General features: G+C 38.1%; 1 protein-coding gene across 1 annotated transcript in view; it reads right to left on the reverse strand.

The window, feature by feature from the left end:
• LOC137180190 (slit homolog 1 protein-like) overlaps window positions 1–15,146 on the reverse strand; it is an 81,069-nt gene that overhangs the window by 7,385 nt on the left and 58,538 nt on the right. Inside the window, exons 26-33 of the mRNA XM_067585477.1 lie at window positions 12,761–12,924; window positions 7,921–8,045; window positions 7,510–7,604; window positions 6,214–6,353; window positions 5,957–6,050; window positions 5,618–5,755; window positions 3,841–4,069; window positions 3,550–3,680 (exon numbers count right to left, since the gene is read on the reverse strand). Of these exons, the coding sequence (XP_067441578.1) occupies window positions 3,550–3,680; window positions 3,841–4,069; window positions 5,618–5,755; window positions 5,957–6,050; window positions 6,214–6,353; window positions 7,510–7,604; window positions 7,921–8,045; window positions 12,761–12,924 (1,116 nt within the window). The remainder of the gene's footprint in view (window positions 1–3,549; window positions 3,681–3,840; window positions 4,070–5,617; window positions 5,756–5,956; window positions 6,051–6,213; window positions 6,354–7,509; window positions 7,605–7,920; window positions 8,046–12,760; window positions 12,925–15,146) is intronic.

Raw genomic sequence — 15,146 nt, forward strand, 5'->3', positions numbered from 1 at the left:
TGCACATGTTTTATATTACATTCACCATTAGGGGTAGAGCTTATCCCAGCATGCACTGGGCAAGTAGCAAGGAAATGTTTCCATCACAGGGCTCACAGATAGTCAGACCCTGTTTTGTCCCTTCACCTTCAGCTGCCTTACAGTTACACATCCACTGAAAGAAAAGTGTTGTCTTAATACATCAGCACTCCCTGTAAAAACAGCATTTAGCACTGAAAGGTACCTTTGTTGACTTATGAATAGAAATTTTAAAAAAAGATGTTCAGTTATGTCAAACCTTGGTGCTTTTTTGGCATCAACAAAATATATCTGAAGCATTTAGTGCCAAAAACTAACATCAAATTTAATTTCTTCCATCAGATGATTCGTCATGATTCTAATGTACTCTGCTGCTGCTTATCCAACAAATATCCTCTGTGTGTGTGTGTGTGTGTGTATGTGTGTGTGTGTGTGTCAGGCCGCCGGCTGGCCGAGCCTCCTCCTTTACAGTGAACCATCCAAACATTTAAGCACTCGACAAATGATCAAGTGGACACTCATCCTTAAGTGTCCTTTCACTGAGTCTGTGATTAAACCAGAATACCCACACGGCCAGTGTCATCTGTCCACCTTCCCAAACACTGCAGGACTCTCCCTCGGCAACAGCACAGATCATGCACTACCGTGCTCTGAGCGGCGTTGCTGGGCTACAGCGAGCTAAGAGGCTGCTTAGGGTCTGACGGGAGTCCAGTGGATTGCTTAGCTTGACGAACACTCAGCTTTTCAAAATCTGAGGATGAGAACATGTAATTATCCTGTGGCTGCTGGCTGGAGTCATATGGTTAAGAACAGTGTTAAACGTGTAGAGCTGGTTACCGGCGCCTCGTTAAGACGAACATCACACAACCGCAACATCCCTGGTTCAATTCCAGCTGAGGATCTTTGTTGATTTGTTGTCTCTCTACCCCTGTTTCCTGTTGCTCTGCACTTTTAAAGCTGTCAAATTTTGAAAAATGCCAAAAAATAGTCTAAAAGAAGAATTTATTTCCAAAGCTTCAACCACAAGAGTCTTTGCAAAGGACCTGGAGCCTCATTTATAAAGATCCATACCAAAAGCACACGCATGAATGTGTGCATTTTTCCCTTTATCAATCACAATCAACTTGAAAATATACGCACATAGACCCTGCACTTCCACAAGTAACCATAAATAGGCAATGATAAAATATATTGAATATTGATGTACATGTTGTTCCTGCGGAGAACAGCAGCAGTAACAGAAGAAAGTTTGAGAGGCTGACGGCTGCAGCAGCTGTTAATACAGCCGGTGCAACAAACAAAACAAAGTGGTCAGACATGAAGGTAGATGCCAAGAAGTATAGGGACTAGTGGAGGCACGGGGACATTGAAACACACTGCTTGGTATTTGTTAAGCATCATTGACACATACATGACTGATGAGACCACACACTCAATATCTAAAATACAACACTGTATTCATTTATATTTACTCCAAAATCCAGTATACAGGTGTTTCTCTAATGTACACAGTCAATATATATGAGTGCAGGTGGTGAAGATGTGCTGGTGAGGTGACTGGACAAAGCATAGTGTGTCCCCAGTGTGCTCTTTGGGCCTTAACAGCACAGTCGTGTTCACAGCAGCTGTTTTACACACAAAAACTATATGAAAACTAAAATCATAGGCTACTGTATATGCACAGTAATAGAAGATATTAAAAATCTATAATATAAGCGCTCTGTTCTGCAATTCTTTAAAGTTATTTGATCTCATGTTGGATTTCTACAACTAATGATGATCATTTCCTCGGTTAGTTCATGTGGTTGAGGTGAAAAGGAATCAGTATATTCACACTAAATATCGGGGGAAAAGCAAGCCAGACTTTCCAGAATCCTGCCACCTGCCACATCCTGGCATCATCCTGGCATTTCAGCAGCTGCGGCGCCGCTCGCCAACTGACAGCGAGTGTGAGTAGCATACAGCCCGACCCTCTCCTCTGTGCTCTGGGGGGTTGGGAAATGTGATGGTGAGACAGCGCATAACGCTCAATATTGCATTATTAGTTCGATAATAAATCACAGATGTAATTGGTTAAGATTTGAGTTGGCTTATATCTTTTAAAATTGAAAGGTGCTTATGGAATGGTCTGAACATTTATGATAAAGTGGATCTATAAGTTTGATATTAAGTGAAATTAAATGTGTGAGAGGAATCATTATATAATCAGGCTTCAATTCACCACCTCATCAGCTGCATGGCCAGTTTCCCCGGTCTCCAAAATGTACAAAATGTTCTTCTGTCAAGTTTGTTTTTATAAATTCCAACTTTTTTTGTGGGAAGTGACATACGTATCTTTCAAGCCCTGTTTTGTGCGTACGCAACAGTTGTAAACAAGGCCCCTGGTGCATGTTTAATACCTACCTGTAAAGGAGTCATTATTTTTGTTGAACACCAAATATTAAGAATTTATCAAGTGTTTATTCTGAGCATTAAAAAAAAAACAGCTCAAAAAAGCAGATCAACATGTCAATAATACAAAAATCTGGATGAAAATCAGGTTTTACACTGTAGTTTTGTCTTTACTTCACCTTCTACTACATTAAGCATATTCTGAGCATGAAAATGTTCCAAATTGAGCATAAAATTCACACTCATCCCGGGGCTCGTGTAAAAGGAGAGAAACTGAAGGGAAATAACAGAAAAAGTTCTGAGATCAGACACACACAGGTGCTCTACCACACACACTGCCATGCGCATCTGTTTCTAACTAGCTTACAGCAAACCTCTGTACGGTCGGTAGTTTGGCTGTTTGTGGTGGATAAACATAGACTGTACAAAAGGTTAAGCGGTCAAATTCAGGAGAGTAACATGAAGTGAAAATTAGCCTTGCTTTCTGTCTGAACACAACATAAGAGGCTTAAAAAGTGGGAAAAAATTGTAAACTGAAGGATGAAAGGAAGGCATTGGCTGATTAAGTTTTTTCCAGGATTTAAAGTTTGTTCCAAATGGAAAGAAACTCATGGAACTTGTGCAACTCAAAAAGTACAAAAACATGCTTTTATGTATATCGATGGCCGAAGAGCAAAATCTGCTATCTGAAAAATAAACTTTTTTGAGAAAACTGAAAAAAGCTTGTTGTTTTCTTGCAGAATGCTATTTGTTAAGGATACCCAATACAAAATACACTGTTTTTGGACTATATTACTATATTATGTGTTAACAATACTGTAATAACCATGCAAACATACCGTAAACCAGTGTGTTATGTATTTTTATTATGCGTTTTCTCAAAAAAGTGCATTTTTCAGATAGGAGGTTTTGCTCTTTGGCAATCGATATTCTGTTTAATCCTGGACAGCCAATAAAGCTTTATGCAATTTGCATTGACTGTAAGACTTTTTGTTGCAGGCAGGCAAATATGTAGAAGAAGAAGTAAACACTGGTTAGCAGGAAAGGAAAAGTAGAGAATGAGAGAAATGAAAAATTATGATGTCAAAGAAATCAGAGTAAGATAGAGCTGAGTGTGTGTGTGTATGTGTGTGTTTGTACCTATAGATAGCAGTGGCAGGCTGGTTACCAGGGTCGTAGGTGACCCTGACATGACCCTGATGCAGCTCCACAGCGATTGGCTCGTTGTCTCCGTTATAAAGCAAAATACCGTTTTCCTCTGCTGTTGACACCTGAAAAAAGCACACAGTAGTCAGAGTCAGAGTCTGCCACTTCTGATACTTGATTTCTGTTATTCTACAATGTTTGTCACCTACAGTATGATGTCTCTAGATGCAGCCTTATGTGTATGTGTGCATGTGCGTGTGTGTCTGTCAGTGTGTGTGTCCTCACCTGCAGCGTGATGTTGGCTTGAGGCCAGTTCTTGACATCTTGTAGTTGAACGTAAGAATCTCTGTCGACAAAGTTGACACTGACCAGCTTCTCGCAGCTCTCACCCTCGAAGCCCGGCAGACACTGACAGACCGCGGTGCCTGTCTTCTCCACACAGGGGGCGCCGTTCTGACACTGAGCAAGCTGGCAGGGCGACGGAGGAGGAAGAGCCACCTCACAAAACTCACCACTGAGAGGAAAGAGAGAGAGAGAGAGCTCATGTTTACCTGCGCACAAGAAATTAGTTCACTCTGAAACTGCCTATCAGGTTAAAGCAAGATATTATAGAACATTTTTACATGTGTTACAATAGTCTGATTATTTCAGAACAAGAGATGCACTGATCCCAGTTTTTCTCTCCCGTTACAATTCTGATACACAAACTCAGGGTACTAATGAGTAACAATCCAATAACAGTTTTCCTGTCTTTTAAAAAATGTTTTTTAAAACTTAGGATTATTATTAGGATCATTCTTCTAAGATAACACACATCTATAACTACACATCATCTCTAAACTATAAGTGTGCAGGCATTCATGCATCAACATTCTTTGTGTAGATTTTTATCATATTGTTCAAGGAGGTTTGTAAAAAATGCATATTAGTTAGTAACTGACTAAAACACACAAATTCAGTGTTGTGTTGATGAATCGATTGATAGAAAATTAATCAGCAGCTATTTTGATAATTGAATAGCTGTACCTCTCTTCAGGGTGTTATGTTTTGTCCAGAGCCGAGGCTGAAAAGCAAATTCTTCTCTACAAGTTTAACTAGGAATGAGTTTTCCTGCAGACTTTTTGGAGAAGCATTCATTGTGTCAGGACGGCACTTTGATTGTCTGTCTCCTTAATCAAATGTCAAATGAATCTTCTTGCATAAGATAACCAATATCTAAAGATTTCCACAACAATGATCAAATTGATGATCACTGGCTTCTCTACACTGGCTACTTGTTGCTTTTACAGTTGATTTTAAGATTTTATTAATTACTTACAAATCCCAGAGAGGCCTCACCCAAATTATTTATCAAATCCTTTATTGCCTTATTTCCCTTCCTGCTGCCTGAGATCCTCGGATGTGTCGTTCCCTGTTGCTCCAAGGTCCAGATGGAGACACAAAGGTGATAAAGCCTTTGTGGTCAGTGTTTCTAGACTTCAGAATGACCTGCCTGAGGAGATCAGGGTTGCAAACTCTGTTTCGTATTTTAAATCACTTTTAAAACCCCCCTTTTATCTCTTTATGTTTTACGTATTCTTTTTTATTTTAGGGGACTGTGTAACTGTGTTTTGAAAGGTGCTATATAAATAAAGTTTATTATTATTATTATTAATCATAGGGAACATAATCAGCAGATTAGTCGATCATGAAAATAGTTGCAGCCCTAGTTTGGTGGTTTGCTCTGTTGCCTCACAGCAAGTCAGTCCTACAGTAGTTTACAGGTTCTTTCTATGAGGAGTTTGCTTGTTCAGCCTGTGTCTGCAGGAGTTTCTTCCATAGTCCGAAGACATGCATGTTAGCTGAACTGGACACTGCCACAGCATCCATTGGTGGCTGCACTTATATGAACAAAAATCTGAAAAAACTATAGAATATATTAATTTAGTTTGTCTAGAAAACACAACTCTAAATCAAGTTTCCTGTACCTTCGACCAATAAAGAAACTGTGTCCCTCATTTCCAGTGTTCCCAAAGTTCCCACTGTCCCCTTGTGTCAACAGTATTCCTAGCGTTCCCAGTACCTGTATCCCTGTGGACAGACGCAGCTGTAGCCGTCCAGATGGTCGACGCACTGAGCTCCGTTCTGACAGCGATGATCAACACACTCGTTATAATCTATACCGCAGTCTGGCCCCACCCAGCCGGGGATACACACACACCTGCAACACACAAACACAAGCACATACAGGACTACCTGACACATGGTGCAGGATTTTAGGGAGTCAACACAGACCTCAGCATAACTCACCTTTGTGTTTATCTGTGTATGTTTGTATTTTTAATCTCATCTGGGATCTTAAACTTTGCTGAGCCTGGCGGTGATGACAAGTGTGTGTATGTGTGTGTGTGTGTGTGCTCACCTGGGGCCGGTAGGACTGCTGATGCAGGTGGACTGGTGCTGACAGGGGTTTCTACCTGGAGAGCACACACCCTCCTCTTCCTCACAAAACAGACCTGAGAGACAGAGAACAAGAAGATTTTTAAAGCTAAAATGTGTGTTTTGTCCTGTATTTGTAACTTTTATCATTAGTGTTTATTAGTAACAATTTTATCAAATCATTAAGTGGAAAGAGGAGGTAAAGTGAGGCAGTCCCGGGCCAATACGCTGACGTTATACCTGTGTAGTGTGGAGAACACAAACACGTGTAGTTGCCCACTCCGTCCACACAGGTGGCGCCGTTCTCACACCCGTGATCCTCACAGTCGTCCACGTTCACCTCACAGAAAGTGCCGTGGAAACCAAACGCACACGCACAGCTACACAAATAAAAACACAGCAACGAGGGAAAATTAGATATAAAATACTAAAAATATTCATAACTAAAAGGAATTAATATGCATATGCAGTTCATTACACTATGACATGCAAACTCATTAGCTGTTAAACAGCTGGCTTTATTAGCACTTAATGTTTTCAAACACAGCAAAAATCAAGGTGTTTGACAGCAGTTTAATCTAAGAGCAGTTTGTTTAGACACTGATATTCTCATGTTTCTGTCAACTCAGGAAAAATACGTGTACAGTATGATTGATTGTGATTTTAAAAGCCTAACCAGGAACAGGTGCTACAAATGAGCTTCAACTAGACACCCTGTATATATTACATCTGTTGCATCACTTATCTGTATGTAAAAAATACTTATCTGTATGGTCTTTGTTAAATAAATTAATACAATTAAAAAAAAGTATATGTTAGCATACTCGTATTGTATTCATATCTCCAAACTGTATTTATCCAAGCTAATCTTATCATATAATTGCATGTTAATTGTTAATATGCTGACAAGTAATATTTAGTATGTGGGTATGTTTATGATAGCGTGTTAGCATGTTTACAGTTAGCATGGTAAGACACTGACAGTTAGCATATAAATATAACATACAGACATGCTAATTGTTAGCATGCCACTTTAGCTTTCATCCCATTGTACAACTGAAGGTAAAGAATTATGAGAAAACTCATAAGGAGAAAGGTATTTTGCAATAATTAAATACTTTTTCTTGTCAAAACAAAGAGGTTTTATGATTACAACCAGAAAAATGTAAGGCATATTTTGCTGGAAGTTCTAAAAAATGAAAAGTATGAGTATTTCAGACAGGACTAGAGAGAGCCACACTGCTAGCATGGCTGAAATCCTAGCACGAAAAAAATAACATTCAGCCAAAACCAAACCAAAATAATTGAAATGTGCTAAAAAAGCAACAACCTGGCTAACCTTGTCCGCTGGCTGTCCTAAATTTTTTTCCTTTTGTTGTTCAAAGTTTAACGGTTATCAGTTTTTGTGCAGGCAGGTTGAATGTCTGGATATTAAATAATACTGCAGGGCAAAGATAGTGAGTTGCATTGAATGTTGTTACTGTTATTTTGTCCATCTTTCTGTCCATGCTACATAATTCTGAAGACTTTTGTTACCTGAATCCTCTGGTCTGTTCATCGCTGAGACAGGTGCCTCCGTTGGTGCAGGGATTACTGACACAAGCATCAACTGGAGTCTCACAGAATTTACCCTGAAATAAACATCAAAAACAGAACATATTTTTGACGAGCAGACCAAATGAATAATTTGATGGGATTATCAGAGACAGATGTGGGCTCAAAATAATCACTTGCAACATGCAAACACATTGAATATCGGATCAGTGGTGTTAAACACTCAGCTGTGAGTGCGTAAATGGATTGTTGTTGTGTGTGTGTGTGCAAGGGAGGAAACATTTTGATTAGATGTCACAAGGTGCCAACAAAAACAGACAGACTCACTAACCAGATCACGCAAGCCTCTCTGCAGCACACGACACACACATAAACACACACACACATATATACCGTGAATCCAGCCTTGCAGGTGCAGGTGTACGGTTGTGTGTGGTGTACTTGGCAGACGCCCTGGTTCTGGCAAGGAGAGGACACACACGGGCTGCATTTGGCCTGGACAGAAGCCTCCACGGGACCTGACAACACACACACACGCACAGACATACAGGCCCGTTAAAGCTCTCAACATCACTGAATCATTATCAAGACAATAGTGTGATGACGATAAACAAACAAGATCACTTCCAGGAGGATGATACCTGAAAATGTCTTTTTACATTGTGTGTCACTGCGTCAGATCTCAGACTCTCAGTCGTCTCTAACAGGCAACAGACACAGCTCCGAAGAAAATTGCATGTTATACCCGGTGGCTGAAGCAGCTTGGATGCAATCATTTCATTTGATTTCTTTAGTATAATGACCCCCAGGTCACGTTATTGTTTCTTAAATCTGGAAAATCTGTGTTTAAATTTGTTTTTATTTAGATTTTAAGATTCTGTTAAAATTGGATCAGATGAATCAATCATACATAATCAGAGTGAAAGCCGGATTTAAAGAGAAAAAAAAACCATTTGCACACAAAGTAGTTTTACGTTTTTACTTTAAGAGTCTGTGGCACATCATCTTTAGCTCATTTGTGTTTTCATCCCATTTTTTCGTCTCACTTTATGACAGATATTTTCGATTGATTTTTGATTGTCTTTACTTATGTTTTGACATGATTTTGGTTCGGGCTGAAAGATGAGGATAGGTTGTGGGAGAGACTGAATCTGACTGACTGACTGACAAAGTGTCATTCACTTCACAGTCAGACTGCAGAGGGGTTTTGAGGAAACATCAGTCAGGTACCAAGGAGACTGACAGGCATGCAATACATGCAGAGGAGAAAAACCTGCGGAAATATGTCCTGATAACACACAAATGACATATAAGAAGATAGCAGTGCAAGGGAGAGCCAGTGTGGGAGCATTTGGTATTTTCTTTCCTTTTTGAAAAATGCTGGGTATTTTATGGGGGAATATCTCTAAAAAATATATAAAATAATGACCTTTGAGAGAACAATGTTGCAAATTATTTTTACAGTGTATTTTGCCCATTCTTTCCCTCTTTTTATTCTAAGAAATATCGTTGTAACACATAATAACATATAACATTTTATATATTAATTAGATACTCTATACTATACAAATTATTTGTTGTTTAGTTTCCAACATAATGGAAGAATTTTTTATCTGCCATGTTCATACAGTCCAGGGAATTTTCTTGTAAATAAACTAAAGTTATATTTACATACAGTGTTATTCAACAAAATGCACTGCACCTACACTTATGTATTTTTTAAAATGGATTTTCAAATGTATGTCATTTCAGATCTTGCATTGTTGACATCCATGTTTACTCTTTGTCTTTGCTGTCGCACTGCTGCGTCTCATACCTCCGCCTGTCTGTCGCTGGAATTGTGTAAAACCATTGGCAAGGATCCGTATTGCATCACTTGCACGTGCATTAGAGAAACAAAACGGGGACCAACTCAAACAAAAACTGCTCTATGGCACTACTGGAGGTCAAAAATTCCACAGGGTACCTTTAAAGTCCCATCTAGACATTGCACAATGGAAGTTGTTATTGTAGTTTTTGTAATAATTGTGTTAATTGACTAATTAGGGCTTTAATGTTCATTATACTTCACATGGATTTATCTTTTAACATAAGTAATTTTTATCTTTAATAATGATTAAATAACGATATTAACAATGAACAATAACAATGCCGCCAAGTGACGGGTGGGATACTGTACAGTATGTCATGTCAAAGCTGTTAACTGAAGGTTGACATCACTGTAGATGTTACATGGAGGTGTTGTATAGTCATTAAGTTATATAATTTGCAGATGATACAATTGTATACGCTCCAGGCTCCACCTCAGCTCAGACCCTGACTCGTCTTCAGTCTTCCTTTGATGCGTTCCAATTATCACTACTTAATCACAGACTAGTATTAAAATGCAGAAAAGACAAAGTAGATGGTATTCTCCACCTCCATCGGTGACTCTTACCACCCTGTCATTAAAACTTTAAATGGCACCCATACTTCTCTTGCTGAGTCAAACAAATACTTAGGAATTTGGCTTGACAGCAAACTATCATTCAAGATTCATATTCGACATTTGACCCAAAAATTAAAAATCAAACTATGTCAAACCCTCCAACCGTAAGACTAATGTGCATTCAACCTTCATGTCTGTACTTGATTACAGAGATATTCTGTATTATCATGCTGTCCCATCAACACTGCAGCAGTCATATCATATGTTAGTGCATTACTCCTTATCACTAATAACAAAGTTTGTACTCATCATTGTTGTCTGTATCATAAGGTTGGTTGGACTTCCTCACAGACATCTAATGACCAAACATCTCATGTTATTCATCTATTAAGTTCAACTGTCTGTAAATCTACAGCACATGATCCAGTAACTACTTAACCTTAGATATCCCTCATGTTTGCACTAATGCTGGCAGAACTGGTTTCAGATACTATGCACTTTTTAAAACAAACTTACATTCCCCATGGAGAATTTACAGTTTTATTATCTGATGTTTTTTTTTATGATTCTTGTGACTGTTTTTATTAATCCCTTGTTTATTGTGTAGTCGAGTTGTTTCTTCTTGTCTTGAATGTTTGATGAATGTTTTTTGTTCTCAAGTCCCTCTTGGAAAGAGATCTTAATCTCTGCCTGATTAAATAAATATCAAATAAAATAAATAATTGTAATTGGTTTTGAGCTGTGGTAACTTGTATCATCACTGTGACACTTTTTCTACTTGACTGACCAATCAAAGTGACCACAGTTGATTGGTCAAAGCCAGGAAGATGGCTGTCAGAACTGAATAATCAATTGAAATATATCTTTAATGTGTCTTGGATGTTCATATGAACATCCACCAGCATTACATTAGCAGCTACTGTGTGTCAAACTCATAATAAATGGATGAGGATCATTTTAATCCTCTTCATTTAAGGCAAAAACAGAAAACATGTGGAGCTCTGTGACGTGAGGAAGAAGCTCCATCCTGTTTGCAGAAGGCTTCATAGGAGATGTGGGGAAACACTAATTACAGCGAGCTATCACAATGAATTTTTACAGCGCTACAGTATTTTGATGTTTAAAAATACAACAATTAGCACCTGTGGTAATGCACACAAGGTCTGATAAAACAGTCACTAATGGAAAGTTCACACTATCTTTACACCACGGAGAGAGTGGGATCAAACCCTTGAGCTTAGCGACATTAGGCCCTGTTTGCTTTGCACTGGTGTTACGTTTAAACTGAATTTTAACTCTAGATCATGTGTTTTTAGCTGTTATTACAGAACCTATTGTAATTATTCACCTCTCTTGGTTTTCTTTAATAATTTCACAACTTTAATTCACTGTGGATTAATTAAGCTTTTTAATCAACAGAAAAAAAGACTTGCAGCCAATGCCTAAGCACATACATATATAAAACACTAAATTAATAATCACTCCCTGTATTATCACACACCTACATCATCACTAGTGCAGCCAATCGAAGTCACACAAGAAATTGAATGCAGATTAAAGCCTGACTGATATAACTGTACGGCTGACATTATCAGCTGATTTTAGCTTATCGCAGATATTACGAATAAGCATTTATAAAGTGTATGTTGGCTGTAAAGTAACAAGAAGTGTAAGTATAGAAATGTTTGAGCTAATTTAGGTGCAGTGTCACCGTAACATAGTTTGTCCACCAAAGAGCATTGACAAACTTCAACTGTAAAACAGTCCCAATCAGAACATATCTTAGTCACAACTCTTTAATAACTAAATTTAAGGGATCTTTAACAAAGATATTTGTTTAGATCATGCATTTATATTACAAAAGAATATTTTTATACTCTCAAATATCAATATTGGTATCAGTCTATGGTAACCTATGTATAATTAAGGTGTAGAGAGTGATTTTAGGAGAAATACATATGTATTTCAAAGGTCAAACATGCATTGTTTTGGTTAAATTAGGTGCGGGAGACTCAATAAGTAAGTAAACAAAACAAATGTAAATGACTGAGTCTAATTGGAAGCAAATTTATGAGACATTTATTTAAAACAAACTAAATCAACCAGCAAAATAAGGTGTTTTTTTATTGAACTAATTGCATTGTAGCTGTATGAATGAAAGCAGCAGGTAGGCTAAGATTACCTAGCACTGTATATACAGTCTTTGTGATTGCACTCTTAAAATAGAGCGCTGTTTTTTAAAAAACAAAAACCTGACTCAAACCGCAGTATTTTCAGATGATGTCTGATATGGTTTAGCAAAATTTAATGAGGCAAGTCGTATCTATCAGGTAATTTTCTGTGGATTTTTACTTCACAGTTAAAGACATTGTGCGCTACAATGTCTCTAACTGTGACAGGTGTGTAGGAGTGAAAGCAGCCATCTCCTGATGAGGGTCACGCAGAGTAAAAGGCGTCCTTTTATCTATTAGGAAGCATCAGTATGTAGGTGTTTGCTCGCTTAGATCATTTTAGCAAATTACATGACAGACGCACAGGATTAAAATTTCTAATTAGCTTTATATACATCACAAACCACTGAAAGGCCACAGATAATATCAGTATCGGCGTAAATAAATAGGCTTTATATGGTACATCAGGTCACTTTAGTTTCGTGTTTTATCAGCGTTTTAAAAGTTAAATATTTTTACAGAGAAACAAAATGCAAGCTCATCAGTGTGAGACATGAATCTACTGAAGAGATTTTGTTTCATGTATAGTTTGAAGGTTTTATTTCTATGTTATTGTAGCTTCCTGGCAGCTTACCCAGACACTGGAACTTGTCAGCGGGCGTGGTAAGCAGCAGCTTGCCCTCCATGCCGCCGGGGCCGGCACAGCGGGCGATTCCGGGCTCTTTATAGCCGCTCTTCACCCAGTCTGACAGCCAGAGCAGACGACAGTCGCAGTAGAGAGGGTTGGCTCCGATCGCTCTGATTAAAAAAAAAAAAGAATAACCAGACAAAGAGTCAGCTCACTGACAGAAGAAGAGAATCTCAAAAGAACAAAGGATGAAATTAAATTTTGGAGGAAGACGGGAGGAGAGAAGTAAATAAATGAGAGGTAGGAAAGAAAGGGAAAGGGTGAAGGAAGAAAAAGGAAACAAAAACAAATTAGGGAAGGTAGGAAAGGGGGAAAAATAGATGAGGTAAGTTGTAAGGGAATGATAAGAGAATAATAGCAAATTAAAGAGGGCAAGAGGGAAGAAAGGAGGGACAGAAAGGAAGTGAGGGATTGGACTTTAGAACAAAAATATATGAGTAGGAATTAAGTGAGACAAGAGGTATGAAAGGAATGAAACAAGAGAGGAAAGAATGATAGGGACACATTAAATCGGGGAAAGATGGCAAAAGAGAAAAGAAGGATGAAACAAATTAAAAAGGTAAAAAATGTAGGAAACGGTGAAGAAAGAAAGGGGAATAAAAAGAAAGAAAGACTGTTCATTGATCTGCATTAACATTTTTTGCATTTATTTTCAGAGCCACATGGTGGAGCTCTCACTCCTTACAGCTGTGCTCACATACAGGCAGTGACTGACACACACACACACACACACACACACACACACACACACACACACACACACGATCATGGAGCTAATAATATTCATTTAGACCAGGTCAATTTATTCGCTTGATAAAATTATCAGAGACAAAGGTGGGATCAATTACTGCTCATCACATAAGACATGCACACACACACACACACACACACACACACACACACACACACATACACACACACACTGACACACACACACACACACACAGAACAAGGTCAAGGTATCTCAGAGTCACATGAGAGTCTGTTCAATTCTCCTCAGTCGATTAAACTCCATCTATAGCTGCTCTGGAACAAGTCATGAGGAGGAAAACACTTCCTGTCTTTCACTAGAATGTCACATCACCACATCTGGATCACATAGGCTCACTGACAGGTGTGTCTGATTATAGTCTTGTCCGCAACCAAAGCCTGTCTGGTAAAGCGGATTCACACAGAGACGTTCCATTAGAGGCAAACAAGGTGCACTTTAAAGGAAAATTACAGCTTTTACAACACTGGTCTTATTGTCCTAGTTTTGTTTGGTTAATGTTAAAATTACTACTCAGATTTTGCAGACTGACTTTCTGGTTCAACTTTGACATACTGTGCTACACCTCACTGGCTTGTCAGAGGACACTAATACACTGATTGTGCTGAGATTCTCTGTATTCATCTATAAAAACTTAATTTCCTCTCTAAGTCATTCATTCATTAAGGAATTGCCTTTTGCATTATTAAGAAATATCTGTTTTCTGTTGATACTGCATTATTATTTCTTCTTTTCTTGCTCTTAATATTAAATACAAGCAAATCACAGTTAATAAAGTTTGTCCTTCAAAGTGATGGGGAGGTGGCAGGGCAAAAAAAAGAAGGAAAACAAAAACATACTATACTGTGCTTGCTGTATAAAACAGTCTTTATATTTCAATGATGAACATTTCAGATGCTCTTACATTTCGTTTCACATCCAAATATGTGGTTTAGATAATCTGCTGAAACAGGATGTTTGTTAACATGTGTGATGTTCCTGCTCTGTTGTTGTAATGATGGCGTCGTATTCCTGAGTAAAATATTATCATAATCAATTGGAATGATGGCGAAAACTATAAGGACTTAGGCTGATTAAAAAACCTTCTATATAATAAAATCTAATCACCAGAGAAACACAATCTGCACAAAAAGGTAATATCTGTATGCAAGATTTATATTAAGCTTTTTATTTTTTGCATATGATTTTGTTTTCCAGTCCCATTGCTCTTATGTTGGGTGTAATGTATAGAAATTACATTCTTTAGCCTTTTTTTAATTGTTACTGAATACTGATCATGTAATTTTTGGTGCAGATGCCCTGTATTTGCTTTATAAAGTCATAAAATGCTGGATTTCTCTGGTAATATGGTGATACACCATCACACTCCACCAACAAATAGAGTCTCAGCTGTGCAATTAGTTATAGAACATTATTGTAAACCCTGGTTCATTTTCCTGATAGACTTAGTAGGATCTTATTTCAGCAATGATGTCACACTTCAGAAGAGAAAAATAAACATTTTCTCCCTCCTCTCTTCAACTCCTCCTGCCCTCTGTCATCTCTCCTTCACCCTCCTCCACT

The sequence above is a fragment of the Thunnus thynnus genome, chromosome 3, assembly GCF_963924715.1.
Source record: "Thunnus thynnus chromosome 3, fThuThy2.1, whole genome shotgun sequence".
In the NCBI taxonomy this organism is placed as follows: Eukaryota; Metazoa; Chordata; class Actinopteri; order Scombriformes; family Scombridae; genus Thunnus; species Thunnus thynnus.